The 18,986-nt window shown below is 52.7% G+C and overlaps 1 protein-coding gene across 1 annotated transcript in view; it reads left to right on the forward strand.

The window, feature by feature from the left end:
* Positions 1-6: 6 nt before the first annotated feature.
* LOC309543960 (ephrin type-B receptor 2-like) overlaps positions 7-18,986 on the forward strand; it is a gene marked incomplete at its 3' end in the record, with an annotated part of 89,327 nt that continues 70,347 nt past the window's right edge. Inside the window, 1 exon segment of the mRNA XM_082276366.1 lies at positions 7-146. Within this exon segment, the coding sequence (XP_082132492.1) occupies positions 98-146 (49 nt within the window).

Genomic DNA, 18,986 nt, shown 5'->3' on the forward strand with positions numbered 1-18,986 from the left:
TCGAGGGATTTGTATACCGAACGCCGAGGAGGTGGATGTGCCAATAAAACTCTACTGCAATGGAGACGGGGAGTGGCTGGTACCCATCGGGAGGTGTATGTGTAAAGCGGGGTACGAATCGGTGGAGAACGGGACGGTGTGCCGGGGTAAGACCTTCACTTCTTCGAAATGTCCTTCAGTGTTTGCTGTGTGTTTATCTGCCATATATCTGCTATGTATTCTGCCCACCAACACCAATGCTGGGGGTTATTACTGACACCGATACTGGGGGTTATTACTGACACCGATACTGGGGGTTATTACTGACACCGATACTGGGGGTTATTACTGACACCGATACTGGGGGTTATTACTGACACCGATACTGGGGGTTATTACTGACACCGATACTGGGGGTTATTACTGACACCGATACTGGGGGTTATTACTGACACTGATACTGGGGGTTATTACCGCCACTGACACCGATACTGGGGGTTATTACTGACACCGATACTGGGGGTTATTACTGACACCAATACTGGGGGTTATTACTGACACTGATACTGGGGGCTATTACTGTTACTGGGGGTTATTACTGACACTGATACTGGGGGCTATTACTGTTACTGGGGGTTATTACTGACACCGATACTGGGGGTTATTACTGACACCGATACTGGGGGTTATTACTGACACCGATACTGGGGGTTATTACTGACACCGATACTGGGGGTTATTACTGACACCGATACTGGGGGTTATTACTGACACCGATAGTGGGGGTTATTACTGACACTGATACTGGGGGTTATTACTGACACCGATACTGGGGGTTATTACTGACACTGATACTGGGGGCTATTACCGCCACTGACACCGATACTGGGGGTTATTACTGACACCGATACTGGGGGTTATTACTGACACCAATACTGGGGGTTATTACTGACACTGATACTGGGGGCTATTACTGTTACTGGGGGTTATTACTGACACTGATACTGGGGGCTATTACTGTTACTGGGGGTTATTACTGACACCGATACTGGGGGTTATTACTGACACCGATACTGGGGGTTATTACTGACACCGATACTGGGGGTTATTACTGACACCGATACTGGGGGTTATTACTGACACCGATACTGGGGGTTATTACTGACACCGATAGTGGGGGTTATTACTGACACTGATACTGGGGGTTATTACTGACACCGATACTGGGGGTTATTACTGACACTGATACTGGGGGTTATTACCGCCACTGACACCGATACTGGGGGTTATTACTGACACCGATACTGGGGGTTATTACTGACACCAATACTGGGGGTTATTACTGACACTGATACTGGGGGCTATTACTGTTACTGGGGGTTATTACTGACACTGATACTGGGGGCTATTACTGTTACTGGGGGTTATTACTGACACCGATACTGGGGGTTATTACTGACACCGATACTGGGGGTTATTACTGACACCGATACTGGGGGTTATTACTGACACCGATACTGGGGGCTATTACTGACACCGATACTGGGGGTTATTACCGCCACTGACACCGATACTGGGGGTTATTACCGCCACTGACACCGATACTGGGGGTTATTACCGCCACTGACACCAATACTGGGGGTTATTACCGCCACTGACACCGATACTGGGGGTTATTACTGACACCGATACTGGGGGTTATTACCCCCACTGACACCGATACTGGGGGTTATTACCGCCACTGACACCGATACTGGGGGTTATTACCGCCACTGACACCGATACTGGGGGTTATTACTGACACCGATACTGGGGGTTATTACTGACACCGATACTGGGGGTTATTACTGACACCGATACTGGGGGTTATTACTGACACCGATACTGGGGGTTATTACTGACACCAATACTGGGGGTTATTACTGACACTGATACTGGGGGTTATTACTGACACCGATACTGGGGGTTATTACTGACACTGATACTGGGGGTTATTACTGACACTGATACTGGGGGTTATTACTGACACCGATACTGGGGGTTATTACTGACACCGATACTGGGGGTTATTACTGACACCGATACTGGGAATTGTTGGGGGTTATTATTGCGTTCAGCGGCACTAATCTTGGGGGTTATTGTTCTACGTCTTCAATAATCTGCAGCAGGGCCAAAGTTTTGGGGTGCTGAGGTGAGAAAAATTTATTGCAATGTTGGGGGTCTCTAGAAGTGTCGGGGCTGCAAGTGGCCCACCACTCATGAACTGCAACTCCCCCCCCCCCCCCTAGTTTTCAGCTTGTTCTCTGAAAAAGACCCCCTTGCTTCCCCCGCCCACGGGTCCCCGTCTTCTAGGAGCGGCGGACTGTTCCTGCACCCCTCTGATCCAAGCACTGCTGTAATCGGGTAAAGTATTCAGTGTAAACATTGATGTTGGATGGCTGAGTTTGCAGACATTGTCTGATGATGGATGGGGGAGGTGTGGACCTTGTTGGGTGTAGGATGGGTCAGGGTGCGGACATTGTTATTATATGGGATTTATATGGCGCCAGCAGTTTGCGCAGTGTTGTACAATGTGAGGGCAGACTGTTCAGTTACTTTACCATATAATTTGGTACCGGAGGAATCAGAGGGCCCTGATCCTAAGAGCTTACAATCTAAGTGGGAGGGTCATTTGATACAAATGGTGATGGCTGTGGGGGAAGGGCTGATGGTAAAGCGGTGTATTAGAGAAGGGTTTCAGGGATCGTCTGAAGATGGATAGATGACAGATTGGAGTAGGGAGTTCCAAAAGGATGGGGGAAGCTCTGGAGAAATCCTGGAGGTGAGAAGGGTGACTGTCGGAAGAAGTCTCCCGTTATTCTCCTAGGGGGTGAAAATCTAAAGTAAAATCTGCCCCAGCCTCCTTTGTCTTGTCCTTGGTTCCTGCAGCCTCCGGGGGTACCAGACTCCGCATACTTCACTCCCAAGCTGTGCAACCCCCCCCCCCCACCCAATTACTGCCCCAAGCTGTGCAACCCCCCCCCCCTCCACCCAATCACTGCCCCAAGCTGTGCAACCCCCCCTCCTCCCCCACCCAATTACTGCCCCAAGCTGTGCAACCCCCCCCCCTCCACCCAATCACTGCCCCAAGCTGTGCAACCCCCCCTCCTCCCCCACCCAATTACTGCCCCAAGCTGTGCAACCTCCCCCCCCCCACCCAATCACTGCCCCAAGCTGTGCAACCTCCCCCCCCCCACCCAATCACTGCCCCAAGCTGTGCACCCCCCCCTCCTCCCCCACCCAATCACTGCCCCAAGCTGTGCAACCTCCCACCCTCCACCCAATCACTGCCCCAAGCTGTGCACCCCCCCCCACCCAATTACTGCCCCAAGCTGTGCAACCTCCCCCCCTCCACCCAATCACTGCCCCAAGCTGTGCAACCTCCCCCACCCAATCACTGCCCCAAGCTGTGCACCCCCCCACCCAATCACTGCCCCAAGCTGTGCACCCCCCCCCCCTCCTCCCCCACCCAATCACTGCCCCAAGCTGTGCAACCTCCCACCCTCCACCCAATCACTGCCCCAAGCTGTGCACCCCCCCCACCCAATTACTGCCCCAAGCTGTGCAACCTCCCCCCCTCCACCCAATCACTGCCCCAAGCTGTGCAACCTCCCCCACCCAATCACTGCCCCAAGCTGTGCACCCCCCCCACCCAATCACTGCCCCAAGCTGTGCAACCTCCCCCCCTCCACCCAATCACTGCCCCAAGCTGTGCAACCTCCCACCCTCCACCCAATCACTGCCCCAAGCTGTGCACCCCCCCCACCCAATTACTGCCCCAAGCTGTGCAACCTCCCCCCCCCCCTCCACCCAATCACTGCCCCAAGCTGTGCAACCTCCCCCCCCCCTCCACCCAATCACTGCTCCAAGCTGTGCAACCTCCCCCCTCCACCCAATTACTGCCCCAAGCTGTGCAACCTCCCCCCCTCCACCCAATCACTGCCCCAAGCTGTGCAACCCCCCCCCCCCCCACCCAATCACTGCCCCAAGCTGTGCAACCTCCCCCCCTCCACCCAATCACTGCCCCAAGCTGTGCAACCTCCCCCCCTCCACCCAATCACTGCCCCAAGCTGTGTAACCTCCCCCCCTCCACCCAATCACTGCCCCAAGCTGTGCAACCTCCCCCCCTCCACCCAATTACTGCCCCAAGCTGTGCAACCTCCCCCCCTCCACCCAATCACTGCCCCAAGCTGTGTAACCTCCCCCCCTCCACCCAATCACTGCCCCAAGCTGTGCAACCTCCCACCCTCCACCCAATTACTGCCCCAAGCTGTGCAACCTCCCACCCTCCACCCAATCACTGCCCCAAGCTGGGGCCCATTAACCTTCATTTTCCTTGCCGCCTCAGAGATGCCTCATTTCCTCAGGGAAGTGGTGGAGCCCCCCTGGCAGCCATGGTTGGTCCTTGGGATCTGCCCCTTCCTGCAGAGCTCATACACCGGGATCTGCCCCTTCCTGCAGAGCTCATACACCGGGATCTGCCCCTTCCTGCAGAGCTCATACACCGGGATCTGCCCCTTCCTGCAGAGCTCATACACCGGGATCTGCCTCTTCCTGCAGAGCTCATACACCGGGATCTGCCCCTTCCTGCAGAGCTCATACACCGGGATCTGCCCCTTCCTGCAGAGCTCATACACCGGGATCTGCCCCTTCCTGCAGAGCTCATACACCGGGATCTGCCCCTTCCTGCAGAGCTCATACACCGGGATCTGCCTCTTCCTGCAGAGCTCATACACCGGGATCTGCCCCTTCCTGCAGAGCTCATACACCGGGATCTGCCCCTTCCTGCAGAGCTCATACACCGGGATCTGCCTCTTCCTGCAGAGCTCATACACCGGGATCTGCCTCTTCCTGCAGAGCTCATACACCGGGATCTGCCTCTTCCTGCAGAGCTCATACACCGGGATCTGCCTCTTCCTGCAGAGCTCATACCCCGGGATCTGCCTCTTCCTGCAGAGCTCATACACCGGGATCTGCCCCTTCCTGCAGAGCTCATACACCGGGATCTGCCTCTTCCTGCAGAGCTCATACACCGGGATCTGCCTCTTCCTGCAGAGCTCATACACCGGGATCTGCCTCTTCCTGCAGAGCTCATACACCGGGATCTGCCTCTGAAGAACTGAGCTCATACACCGGGATCTGCCCCTTCCTGCAGAGCTCATACACCGGGATCTGCCCCTTCCTGCAGAGCTCATACACCGGGATCTGCCCCTTCCTGCAGAGCTCATACACCGGGATCTGCCCCTTCCTGCAGAGCTCATACACCGGGATCTGCCCCTTCCTGCAGAGCTCATACACCGGGATCTGCCCCTTCCTGCAGAGCTCATACACCGGGATCTGCCCCTTCCTGCAGAGCTCATACACCGGGATCTGCCCCTTCCTGCAGAGCTCATACACCGGGATCTGCCCCTTCCTGCAGAGCTCATACACCGGGATCTGCATCTGAAGAACTGAGCCATGCTGGTCCTCATTCCACCCTCCTGGTCTCTGCAGAGCCATGGCCTGGTATTGTGGAATGCCGGATTCATGGAGCTGGGGGAGGGTAAATTGGACCTCAGGGTTTTATAATAATAATCATATTATTGATGATTTATTGCAACATTTTTTAAAGCATCCAAGATGTTTGGCAGTCTGGCCAGTGACGAGCGCACTGATTGGTCGCTGTGGATTGTGTGCATCGGGGACTTTTCTGTGTAATGCTCGTCTACAGAGAGGCTGCAGGTGGGGCAGAAGCTGAAGGGACCCCAGGTGGGGCAGAAGCTGAAGTGACCGCAGGTGGGGCAGAAGCTTAAGTGACCGCAGTTGGGGCAGAAGCTTAAGTGACCGCAGGTGGGGCAGAAGCTGAAGTGACCCCAGGTGGGGCAGAAGCTGAAGTGACCGCAGGTGAGGCAGAAGCTGAAGTGACCGCAGGTGGGGCAGAAGCTGAAGTGACCGCAGGTGGGGCAGAAGCTGAAGTGACCCCAGGTGGGGCAGAAGCTGAAGTGACCCTAAACCTTTAAGAACATTGCAGCAAATCCCCGAATATCTACCCAATAAAATGGCTGCTCTGCGGAGGATTGTATGTTGCGGTCGGTGCCGTTATTATGAAGATGTAAGAAATGTGTTTGTAGCAGATGGGGTGTGACGGGACCTTCCATGTGCTCCTAAGTTCTGGTACCGGTTCTGCGTGCGCAGTGCATGCCTTTATCAGGTACACACAGGAGCCTGGATTGGGTGGGCTGTGGTAGTGCAAGCGATGGGAATGTGCTCCTCGGTCCTGGTACCGGTTCTGTGCAAGCGATGGGAATGTGCTCCTCGGTCCTGGTACCGGTTCTGTGCAAGCGATGGGAATGTGCTCCTCAGTCCTGGTACCGGTTCTGTGCAAGCGATGGGAATGTGCTCCTCAGTCCTGGTACCGGTTCTATGCAAGCGATGGCAATGTGCTCCTCGGTCCTGGTACCGGTTCTGTGCAAGCGATGGGAATGTGCTCCTCGGTCCTGGTGCCGGTTCTGTGCAAGCGATGGGAATGTGCTCCTCAGTCCTGGTACCGGTTCTGTGCAAGCGATGGGAATGTGCTCCTCGGTCCTGGTACCGGTTCTGTGGGGGAAGTCCATGCCTCTATCAGGTACACATAGAAACCTGAATTGGGTCGGCTGTAGTGCAGGCGATGGGAATGTGCTCCTCGGTCCTGGTACCGGTTCTGTGCAGGCGATGGGAATGTGGTGGGGGTTTGTTGATGAGCCAAGTCTTGCATTATTTCCATCCCCGCCACTCTCCAGCACCATCATTCTGGGTGACCTCACTCCCCGAGGACAGTATTGGGAAGTATGAATCACATCGGGAGCTTAAAAGCTTCCATGGCATTGAATAAAACAGAAGTCGTCCTATGATAGAGAGTTCTCCGAGAGTGAAGAGGGCTTCAGACAGAATGAGAAGAAACAGACTCCTCTCCTCTCCTCTCCTCTCCTCTCCTCTAATCTCCTCTCCTCTCCTCTCCTCTCCTCTCCTCTCCTCTACAGCTCATCCCGGCTAAATGTCTCACGGAAAATATCCATTCTGAGCCGCTGCACCAGAGGGTGTGACGGCATTGGGCAGAGCCTGGAAGAGGCATCACGGGTGGGATATGAATTTGGCCAGATGACATCAGAGTGAAATAGAAGTTCAGGAAGGTCTCCAGGGTTCCCTACATCTGTGTACACCAGATGTTCCACCGTGATACTGTGTTCATCAGCAGCATCTGAAAACTTCCATCTCTTCCCATTGATGGGGCCAAGCCACTGTCCCCCCCCCCCGCACCCCCCATGGGCCCTAGGCCCGAGCAGCCATCCCCTCCCGCCGCCATAGGCCAATCTGCCGCCCCCTCCCGCCGCCGTGGGCCAATCTGCCCTCCCATCCTGCTGCCGTGGGCCAATCCTCCGTCCCCTCCCACTGCCGTGGGCCAATCCTCCGTCCCCTCCCGCCGCCGTGGGCCGAGCCTCCGTCCCCTCCCGCCGCCGTGGGCCGAGCCTCCGTCCCCTCTCACTGCCGTGGGCCGAGCCTCCGTCCCCTCTCACTGCCGTGGGCCGAGCCTCCGTCCCCTCCTGCCGCCGTGGGCCGAGCCACCGTCCCCTCCCACCGCTGTGGGCCGAGCCTCCGTCCCCTCCCACTGCCGTGGGCCGAGCCTCCGTCCCCTCCCACTGCCGTGGGCCGAGCCTCCGTCTCCTCCCGCCAGCCGTGGCCCGAGTCACGGTCCCGCCCATCGAGGGCTGAGCTGTTCTAGGCACGTTAGCGCTCTATTTCTGATGTGGTTTTTCCACCCCTCTGACGTGTTGACCGTTGTTGTGATTGCAGAGACCAGGCAGTGTTCCCCTCGCCCCCTTCATAGGGGACTCCTAGTTCCTTCATAGGGGACTCGTAGTTCCTTCATAGGGAACTCCTAGTTCCTTCATAGGGGACTCGTAGTTCTTTCATAGGGGACTCGTAGTTCTTTCATAGGGGACTCCTAGTTCCTTCATAGGGGACTCCTAGTTCCTTCATAGGGGACTCCTAGTTCTTTCATAGGGGACTCCTAGTTCTTTCATAGGGGACTCCTAGTTCCTTCATAGGGGACTCCTAGTTCCTTCATAGGGGACTCCTAGTTCCTTCATAGGGGACTCGTAGTTCCTTCATAGGGAACTCCTAGTTCCTTCATAGGGGACTCCTAGTTCCTTCATAGGGGACTCGTAGTTCTTTCATAGGGGACTCGTAGTTCTTTCATAGGGGACTCCTAGTTCCTTCATAGGGGACTCCTAGTTCCTTCATAGGGGACTCCTAGTTCTTTCATAGGGGACTCCTAGTTCTTTCATAGGGGACTCCTAGTTCCTTCATAGGGGACTCCTAGTTCCTTCATAGGGGACTCCTAGTTCCTTCATAGGGGACTCGTAGTTCCTTCATAGGGGACTCCTAGTTCCTTCATAGGGGACTCCTAGTTCCTTCATAGGGGACTCCTAGTTCTTTCATAGGGGACTCCTAGTTCTTTCATAGGGGACTCCTAGTTCCTTCATAGGGGACTCCTAGTTCCTTCATAGGGGACTCCTAGTTCCTTCATAGGGGACTCCTAGTTCCTTCATAGCGGACTCCTAGTTCCTTCATAGGGGACTCCTAGTTCCTTCATAGGGGACTCGTAGTTCCTTCATAGGGGACTCGTAGTTCCTTCATAGGGGACTCGTAGTTCCTTCATAGGGGACTCCTAGTTCTTTCATAGGGGACTCCTAGTTCCTTCATAGGGGACTCCTAGTTCCTTCATAGGGGACTCGTAGTTCTTTCATAGGGGACTCCTAGTTCTTTCATAGGGGACTCCTAGTTCTTTCATAGGGGACTCCTAGTTCTTTCATAGGGGACTCCTAGTTCTTTCATAGGGGACTCCTAGTTCCTTCATAGGGGACTCGTAGTTCCTTCATAGGGGACTTGTAGTTCCTTCATAGGGGACTCGTAGTTCCTTCATAGGGGACTCGTAGTTCCTTCACAGGGGACTCCTAGTTCTTTCATAGGGGACTCCTAGTTCCTTCATAGGGGACTCCTAGTTCCTTCATAGGGGACTCCTAGTTCTTTCATAGGGGACTCCTAGTTCTTTCATAGGGGACTCGTAGTTCCTTCATAGGGGACTCGTAGTTCCTTCATAGGGGACTCGTAGTTCCTTCATAGGGGACTCCTAGTTCCTTCATAGGGGACTCCTAGTTCCTTCATAGGGGACTCGTAGTTCCTTCATAGGGGACTCGTAGTTCTTTCATAGGGGACTCCTAGTTCTTTCATAGGGGGACTCGTAGTTCCTTCATAGGGGACTCCTAGTTCCTTCATAGGGGACTCGTAGTTCCTTCATAGGGGACTCGTAGTTCCTTCATAGGGAACTTGTAGTTCCTTCATAGGGGACTCGTAGTTCCTTCATAGGGTACTCCTAGTTCTTTCATAGGGGACTCCTAGTTCCTTCATAGGGGACTCCTAGTTCCTTCATAGGGGACTCGTAGTTCTTTCATAGGGGACTCCTAGTTCCTTCATAGGGGACTCGTAGTTCCTTCATAGGGGACTCGTAGTTCCTTCATAGGGGACTCGTAGTTCCTTCATAGGGGACTCGTAGTTCCTTCATAGGGGACTTGTAGTTCCTTCATAGGGGACTCGTAGTTCTTTCATAGGGGACTCGTAGTTCCTTCATAGGGGACTCGTAGTTCCTTTATAGGGGACTCGTAGTTCCTTCATAGGGGACTCCTAGTTCCTTCATAGGGGACTCCTAGTTCCTTCATAGGGGACTCGTAGTTCCTTCATAGGGGACTCGTAGTTCTTTCATAGGGGACTCGTAGTTCTTTCATAGGGGACTCCTAGTTCTTTCATAGGGGACTCGTAGTTCCTTCATAGGGGACTCCTAGTTCCTTCATAGGGGACTCGTAGTTCCTTCATAGGGGACTCGTAGTTCCTTCATAGGGTACTCCTAGTTCTTTCATAGGGGACTCCTAGTTCCTTCATAGGGGACTCCTAGTTCCTTCATAGGGGACTCGTAGTTCTTTCATAGGGGACTCGTAGTTCCTTCATAGGGGACTCGTAGTTCCTTCATAGGGGACTCGTAGTTCCTTCATAGGGGACTCGTAGTTCCTTCATAGGGGACTCGTAGTTCCTTCATAGGGGACTCGTAGTTCCTTCATAGGGGACTCGTAGTTCCTTCATAGGGGACTCGTAGTTCCTTCATAGGGGACTTGTAGTTCCTTCATAGGGGACTCGTAGTTCCTTCATAGGGGACTCGTAGTTCCTTCATAGGGGACTCGTAGTTCCTTCATAGGGGACTCGTAGTTCCTTCATAGGGGACTCGTAGTTCCTTCATAGGGGACTTGTAGTTCCTTCATAGGGGACTCGTAGTTCCTTCACAGGGGACTCCTAGTTCTTTCATAGGGGACTCCTAGTTCCTTCATAGGGGACTCCTAGTTCCTTCATAGGGGACTCCTAGTTCTTTCATAGGGGACTCCTAGTTCTTTCATAGGGGACTCGTAGTTCCTTCATAGGGGACTCGTAGTTCCTTCATAGGGGACTCGTAGTTCCTTCATAGGGGACTCCTAGTTCCTTCATAGGGGACTCCTAGTTCCTTCATAGGGGACTCGTAGTTCCTTCATAGGGGACTCGTAGTTCTTTCATAGGGGACTCCTAGTTCTTTCATAGGGGGACTCGTAGTTCCTTCATAGGGGACTCCTAGTTCCTTCATAGGGGACTCGTAGTTCCTTCATAGGGGACTCGTAGTTCCTTCATAGGGAACTTGTAGTTCCTTCATAGGGGACTCGTAGTTCCTTCATAGGGTACTCCTAGTTCTTTCATAGGGGACTCCTAGTTCCTTCATAGGGGACTCCTAGTTCCTTCATAGGGGATTCGTAGTTCTTTCATAGGGGACTCGTAGTTCTTTCATAGGGGACTCCTAGTTCCTTCATAGGGGACTCGTAGTTCCTTCATAGGGGACTCGTAGTTCCTTCATAGGGGACTCGTAGTTCCTTCATAGGGGACTCGTAGTTCCTTCATAGGGGACTTGTAGTTCCTTCATAGGGGACTCGTAGTTCTTTCATAGGGGACTCGTAGTTCCTTCATAGGGGACTCGTAGTTCCTTTATAGGGGACTCGTAGTTCCTTTATAGGGGACTCGTAGTTCCTTTATAGGGGACTCGTAGTTCCTTCATAGGGGACTCCTAGTTCCTTCATAGGGGACTCGTAGTTCCTTCATAGGGGACTCGTAGTTCTTTCATAGGGGACTCGTAGTTCTTTCATAGGGGACTCCTAGTTCTTTCATAGGGGACTCGTAGTTCCTTCATAGGGGACTCCTAGTTCCTTCATAGGGGACTCGTAGTTCCTTCATAGGGGACTCGTAGTTCCTTCATAGGGTACTCCTAGTTCTTTCATAGGGGACTCCTAGTTCCTTCATAGGGGACTCCTAGTTCCTTCATAGGGGACTCGTAGTTCTTTCATAGGGGACTCGTAGTTCCTTCATAGGGGACTCGTAGTTCCTTCATAGGGGACTCGTAGTTCCTTCATAGGGGACTCGTAGTTCCTTCATAGGGGACTCGTAGTTCCTTCATAGGGGACTCGTAGTTCCTTCATAGGGGACTTGTAGTTCCTTCATAGGGGACTCGTAGTTCTTTCATAGGGGACTCGTAGTTCCTTCATAGGGGACTCGTAGTTCCTTCATAGGGGACTCCTAGTTCCTTCATAGGGGAAATGATTCTCATTTAAAAGTCAGCTTGTGGTGTCCACATACGGAGAGATCCTTCCTTCGTACCTTTATCAGTCCTTCTCACCAAATAGCCGCGTGTGAAGGGTGACCTGAAATGAACATCACAAGGCAGGCCAAACCTCTATAAAAGGGGGGGCTCCAAAGATGGCAGCCATAGGAAGTCTCATTATTATCAGACCAACTGATGCTTGAAAGATCACAGGTTCTCTTGGTGGAAGTCTTTGTCCCCCTCTCTCTGAGGAAACTTGCCTTCCCTCTGGCCATTTATAGACCAATCAGGTATGACAAGATAACCGATTAGCAGAATTGAGGCCCAGCTTTGGATGGAGCTCATTGTGTGGCCCAGCTTTGGATGGAGCTCATTGTGAGGCCCAGCTCTGGATGGAGCTCATTGTGAGGCTCAGCTTTGGATGGAGCTCATTGTGAGGCCCAGCTCTGGATGGAGCTCATTGTGAGGCCCAGCTCTGGATGGAGCTCATTGTGAGGCCCAGCTCTGGATGGAGCTCATTGTGAGGCCCAGCTCTGGATGGAGCTCATTGTGAGGCCCAGCTCTGGATGGAGCTCATTGTGAGGCCCAGCTTTGGATGGAGCTCATTGTGAGGCCCAGCTTTGGATGGAGCTCATTGTGAGGCCCAGCTCTGGATGGAGCTCATTGTGAGGCCCAGCTCTGGATGGAGCTCATTGTGAGGCCCAGCTCTGGATGGAGCTCATTGTGAGGCCCAGCTCTGGATGGAGCTCATTGTGTGGCCCAGCTTTGGATGGAGCTCATTGTGAGGCCCAGCTCTGGATGGAGCTCATTGTGAGGCCCAGCTCTGGATGGAGCTCATTGTGAGGCCCAGCTCTGGATGGAGCTCATTGTGAGGCCCAGCTTTGGATGGAGCTCATTTTGAGGCCCAGATTTGGATGGAGCTCATTGTGAGGCCCAGCTCTGGATGGAGCTCATTGTGAGGCCCAGCTCTGGATGGAGCTCATTGTGAGGCCCAGTTCTGGATGGAGCTCATTTTGAGGCCCAGCTTTGGATGGAGCTCATTGTGAGGCCCAGCTCTGGATGGAGCTCATTGTGAGGCCCAGCTCTGGATGGAGCTCATTGTGAGGCCCAGCTTTGGATGGAGCTCATTGTGAGGCCCAGCTCTGGATGGAGCTCATTGTGAGGCCCAGCTCTGGATGGAGCTCATTGTGAGGCCCAGCTCTGGATGGAGCTCATTGTGAGGCCCAGCTTTGGATGGAGCTCATTGTGAGAACACTGGAAGTTTGGTGGTTATTTGGCTGTGTAGTTGAAGCTGAACCCCGATGTTCTTGGCAGAAAGCTGGAGATAAGATTGGAAGAAGACTTGCAGGTGTTCGTTCGATGTGTCCGGCACATTTCCTTCCTGTGCTGTCATCTTCCATTACCGCTTCCCTTCTCTTGCTGCCAGACATGGACTCTAACCTACAGACCGTTGTGGTATTGTTCCAGGTAATGGTGGATAATGAGGCCCATGAACTTATTGTTACAAAGGGAATGATTGGGGTCCAAGTGGAGATCTTTGTGTTCCTCCTCCTCTGCGCATGCGATATGGGGGGTCATTTTTTGTCCAGCCTTTTTATTGGGAAATGATGGGAAGTGGTGGCTGATGTCCCTTCCGTTCTGCCAGTCATTCTCTATACTGCTCTCCAGACACGGAGAATCGGACCTTGCTCCTCTCACCCTCTCCAGGGTCTCTATGGGTTGCTAGAAGTGATCTCTGAGCCCTGGAGTGGCGTCAGTTGAGTAATCGTCAATCTGGGTCTGGAAGACATTAGAGTTTGGGATGATGAAGATGCGGTTAGAAGACCTCAGTTGTCCTTCCAGTCCAGGTATTAATGCTGTATAATAATGAAAGCCGCCTGGGAACCCCACTGCTTCCAATCACTCCCCGCTATCATCCCGCACAAAACACGATCCTGGCCATGGGCTCCGCTCTCGGGACGCCGTCCAAGGTGCAGCATCTAAAGTATTATCAGATGTTGAAGACGTTCTACCAGACAATGGCTCCCCTGCTTAACTCTTCCACTTCCGCTGCACTCCATGAGAAGGATAGCCAGTATTGGCCAGTGACACGGTTACTTTACCTGGCTGGTAATCTGTCTTGGCTTGCTGGGACTTCTGGTTCTTCTGGAAATTGATTACCTTTGTTAACTCCTCATTGGTTAAATATTCTCTTGCATTTTGTGCCTTATTGGATGAGAAAGGGAGATTGTGGCTGTCAGCAATAATAATTTCTTCAGATTTGGAATTGCCTGAGGCCCTTGCATGTGACTACAAATTGTTCGTTATTGGTCTTGTATTGCTGTGTGGAGGAAGTGGAGAGAAGACTTGTGTCCACAACCTCCACCCAAGACAATGAGAACAAGTCAGCGTTTTTTTTTTTTTCATTTTTCTCTTGTGGTGGTGTAAATAAGTCGGCCATCTTGTTCTCGTGTTTTTGGGTTGATGTGGGGGAGATTAGTCGGCCATCTTGTTCTCGTGTTCCTGGGTTTAGATGGTGGAGATAAGTCGGGCATCTTGTTCTCGCGTTCTTGAGTTGAGGTGATGGAGATAAGTCGGGCATCTTGTTCTCGTGTTCTTGGGTTGAGGTGATGGAGATAAGTCGGCCATCTTGTTCTCGTGTTCTTGGGTTGAGGTGATGGAGATAAGTCGGCCATCTTGTTCTCGTGTTCCTGGGTTTAGATGGTGGAGATAAGTCGGGCATCTTGTTCTCGCGTTTTTGAGTTGAGGTGATGGAGATAAGTCGGCCATCTTGTTCTCGTGTTCCTGGGTTTAGATGGTGGAGATAAGTCGGCCATCTTGTTCTCGCGTTTTTGAGTTGAGGTGATGGAGATAAGTCGGGCATCTTGTTCTCGCGTTCTTGGGTTGAGGTGATGGAGATAAGTCGGCCATCTTGTCCTCATTCTCTGTGGAAGTGGTGGAGAGAAGGGTCCTCTTGCCTTTTTATGTTTTTTTTGTGGAGGTGGTGGAGAGACGTCTGGCCCCTTATCCTCATTCTTTTGTGTAGAGGCTCCTACCCAGTTTGACCCCCGACTTCCCAGCACCTTTCACATGAGCTCACCGTGTGGTGGCCTTCATGTGTGGGTGAAACCCCATCTGCACTCCCTGGGCGTAGTTAGGAGTCTTTGAGGTGGTGTGGCACTTTAGGGGTTACAGTGACATCACATAACATCTTAGCCAAATGTTTCGGAGCTGAAGAGTGCAGCACATATGTGAGCGACTCGTAAATCGATCCACACTGTCAGTGCTCAAGCTTGTAAATTCTGCACAAAATAGGCTTTTCCCTTTCATTAATCTATGGACATGGCGCTCTATAAATCATAAATAGTGGGCTATATTGCCTCCTCCAGGAGTAGGACTAGGCAGAACGAAAAACACCTGGCTACGCCCATGGGCCGTCCTCAGCTGGTATATACCCCCCCCCCCCCCCGCTCTAGGTAATCAGTTTTAATCTGTCTAGTCAGGAGTAAGGACCTAGGCTCCCGGCTGGGATTTCTGGTCCTAGCAATTTTCTCCTTGCATCTTTTTTTGTTTTCTCTTGGGAGATCAACAATCAACTGCCGGGCTTGGAGATGGGCTGGATAATCTAGATCCAGTGGTTCCCCCAGCCCAGGCAGCGAGTGCATGCAGACCGCAGCTCCGCAGTAGGTCACCCGCGACATGGACTCACAGATAGAAGCTGGCCTGCGAGTTAAACGTCTCTCAGGGTCGCATACTACCGGGCTTGGGTCTGAGTCGCAGCGGTCCCTTGGCCAACAGCTCCCCTACTTTGGTGACGAGGAGTTCTGTCTGGAGCATTACCCGCACCATGGAAGCGTAAATACAATCCCCCCTCTCCCCTTGTGGTGGTTTTCTTTGGGGAGGACGCGGGTGACCTCCAGGGACGGTCCGCCCTACCTGCAGGTTCCCTCCTCCCATCCTTAAATCCCTCACTGAGGTTGGCTTCCCCCACTCCTATTCCCCCGTCTGGAGCTAGAGTCTGGTGGGGGTCCCAGGGCAGAGAATGCAGCAGAGACCCCTGGGGTCTCCCCCCGCTATCCCAACTCTGTAAGGGTCCTGGAATAGTGTGTGTCCGGCCATGGTAGTCTGGAGGGGTCCCAGTGTAGGAGACCCCTCTGTGCATGCCCTGCTGTTTGCAATGTAGGTATAGTGCAGGGGGGTCCCAGTGCAGAGTGCACAGCAGAGTCTGCCCTAAACGTGTGTCCTACCTTCAGGGGTGGGTGTCCTTGCAGAGGGTGCAGGAAAGATCCTGGCAGCATGCTTCAGTGTTTGTAGCTGAGGGTGGCCATATTCCCTTAGTCTGGCTGGTCTCTGGTTGGCGGCCATGTTTGTGTAGCAGGATGATGTCATGGGTGCCGATTTCACATAGTCTGGGAGATGCTGGAAACAACTGAAGCCTTGTGGTGATGCCAAAGCTCCTCCTCGTCCTGTGCCCAGGACATATAAACAGGGATAGCGTCCATGATAGTGCTGGGTTCGAATTCTCGGTGCCCCTCCGGTCGGTAGGGTGAGTCTTTGGGGGGTCCCTGGTATCTCTCTCTCTCTGCTAAGTACCCTGACCCTTGAAGGGATCCTTTAGTGGTGCCAAAGGATTGTTTTTGTACTGCAAGGTCTTCCTTTCCTTATGGAGCCTCAGGGTCACATCTCCCCCACTGACCCCCTCATGGAGGTAGCAGGTCCCTCGGAACCCCAGCTTCCCATGGTTGCACTGACGGCGGCCCTGCAGTCCTTAGTGTCTCGGGTGGAAGTGGCGTGTGGGCAAAGGCCCAGGAGGAAGCTTCCCCCGCCTTTCCTTGCTCAGGCTGTCTTATCTTATTCTGAGCCTGATGCTGTCATGGATGAGGCCCATCCAGGGGGATTTAATATCGCACCCCAGATCAATCCGATTGGATGATTCCTCCATGGTCGCAGCAGCGAATGAAATGCTGCTGGTAGACGCACTTATCACTGCAGTGCCTGGGACTTTAAAAATGGAGGATGCGGCTGATGTAGCCCCGGATGCGGCTGTGTCGTTTGGTACGCACAAGTCACATCGCACTCCAAAGGGGTTTCCTTTATGTGCCTTATTATGACCGGTTTTCCTGTAAGGAATGGGAACAACCAAAACTACCCTTTGTAGTCCCCAAACTCAGCCCTGGTGTCTCAGACCCTGACTGAATGGGCCAGGCTTTTGCGCCAGGGTCTGTGGACTGAGCCGGTCCCCGCTGCTTATGTTGGTTTAGTGGACCAGTTGGTCCATGGGCTGCAGTTTGTGATGCAGCTTTGGATTCATCTCCTGGGCTGTCCAAGCTTTCTGTTTCAGCGGTGGTGATTGGGCGCGTGCTGTGGCTTAAGAATTGATCCGCAGACCAAGCCTCTAAGAAAGCTCCCATTGATCTGCCCTTTCAAGGCGATGGCTTTTTGGGGCTACCCTGGATGACCTCATTAAGGGTATCACGGGAGGGAAGAGTACCTTCCTGCCACAGTCAAGGAAAGGGATGGAGCCTCGCCGCAGATGGGGGTCCTCCTCCTCAGCCCATAGAAAATTATTTTGTTCTTCTGGGATAGAGAATAAGGGAAATAGATCTTTTAAATCTTCCCCGGGAGCTTCCAAGCAACCTTGGTCTGGTAAGCCTAGAGCTAGCTTCCCCGGATCAGCAGACAAGACTCCTTCAGCATGAACGTCTGCCCTCGCCCATTATTAGTCCATTATTGATCCGCAAAATGTTTCTTTTAGGGGGACAAAGCTTGTCCTTTTCAGGTTTTTTAGGTCTGAAGTCTCCTTGTGTAGATTTAATTCCTGCCAAGGTGATGTCTGAACTAAGGTCCCCCCTATCCCTGTCCAGGGAATTGATTTACTGAGGTCGGATTCTGTTTCTGACCAGGGTGGTCCTTCCTCTGCACAAAGTTCAGGGACCGCAGGCTGTGATTTACCAGCCGCTGTCACACAGATAGTTCTCTCTCCCATTTTGCATACAGGTTCTGAGTCTGGTGGTATCCACCTTCAGGACAGTTCTGTTTGCACAGTCTTACATGCAGCTCCTTTAGCAGGTTCGGCTCCACAGAAGGATACCGAAGTTCGTGATGCGGTCACTGGGTCCTCTGATAGACGCCACAGGCCTCCCAAGGGCCACGGTAAGGCCAGGATCTTCTATAGCGAAGGCTTCTTCTGCAGTTCCCGTGAGTAATCCAGAGCGAAATCTTCCAATCATACTGGTGGCTGTAAATGTCCCTTGGGGGCTTCCTCTCAGAGAAGACCAGTAGGTCCAAGGGCTGATCTACCATCCTGCTTTACAGTCGCTGGTTTTAATGGCTTAGCTATTGAAAGCCAGGTACTGAGGGATAGAGGTCTGTCTGGATCAGTGATCCCTACTATGGTAAAGGCGAGGGTACTGAGGGATAGAGGTCTGTCTGGATCAGTGATCCCTACTATGGTAAAGGCAAGGAAGTCGTCTTCCAGCAAGATATACCATCGTACGTGGAAAGAGTACATTTCTTGGTGTGAGTAGATTGGCGCTCATCCTTGATCCTTTTCTGTTTCTTGGATCTTAACTTTTCTTCAACGGGGCGTTAATCAGAAGTTGGCCTTAAGTACCATCAAGGGCTGCCTTGGCAATCTTCTTTCAGCGACCCCTAGCCATGCACTCTTTAGTTCTTACCTTCATTCAAAGGATTCGACATGTGGCTCCACCGGTACGGTCTCTCTTGCCGCCATGGGATTTCAATTTAGTATTTCTGGTTCTCCAGAAACATCCATTTGAGAATATTCGGGAGATTCCCTTGCCTACGTTATCCCAGAAGGTGACATTTTTGGTGACTATTACCTTGGCCCACAGGGTATCGGAATTGCCGGCAATATCCTGTCGCAGTCCCCATTAAGTGGTCCATAGGGATAAAGTGGTTGTCCATCATTCCTGCCCAAAGTTGTCTCTGACTTTTATTTGAATGCGGACATTGTGTTTCCTTCCTTGTGTCCCAAGCTGGCTCATCCCAAGGACTTTGCTTTGCATACCTTGGATGTGGTGCGTACAATTTGGGTGTATCTGGCAGCTACTGAGTCCTTTTTGGAGGTCAGACTCCCTTTTTGTGGTTACGAACGGACCAAGAAAAGGGTTTGCCGCTTCTTCAGCTACCATCTCCGGATGGATCAGACGGACGATGACTCAGGCCTATTCTATTAAAGGTCAGGTTCCACCTTTCCCTGTCACTGCGCATTCTGCGGGGGCGCTGAGTGCTTCTTGGGCCTTGCGTCATCGGGCATCAATAGCGCAAGTTTGCAAGGCGGCCA

The sequence above is a fragment of the Pelophylax lessonae genome (assembly GCF_965119305.1).
Source record: "Pelophylax lessonae genome assembly, contig: HAP1_SCAFFOLD_538, whole genome shotgun sequence".
NCBI classification, from domain to species: Eukaryota; Metazoa; Chordata; class Amphibia; order Anura; family Ranidae; genus Pelophylax; species Pelophylax lessonae.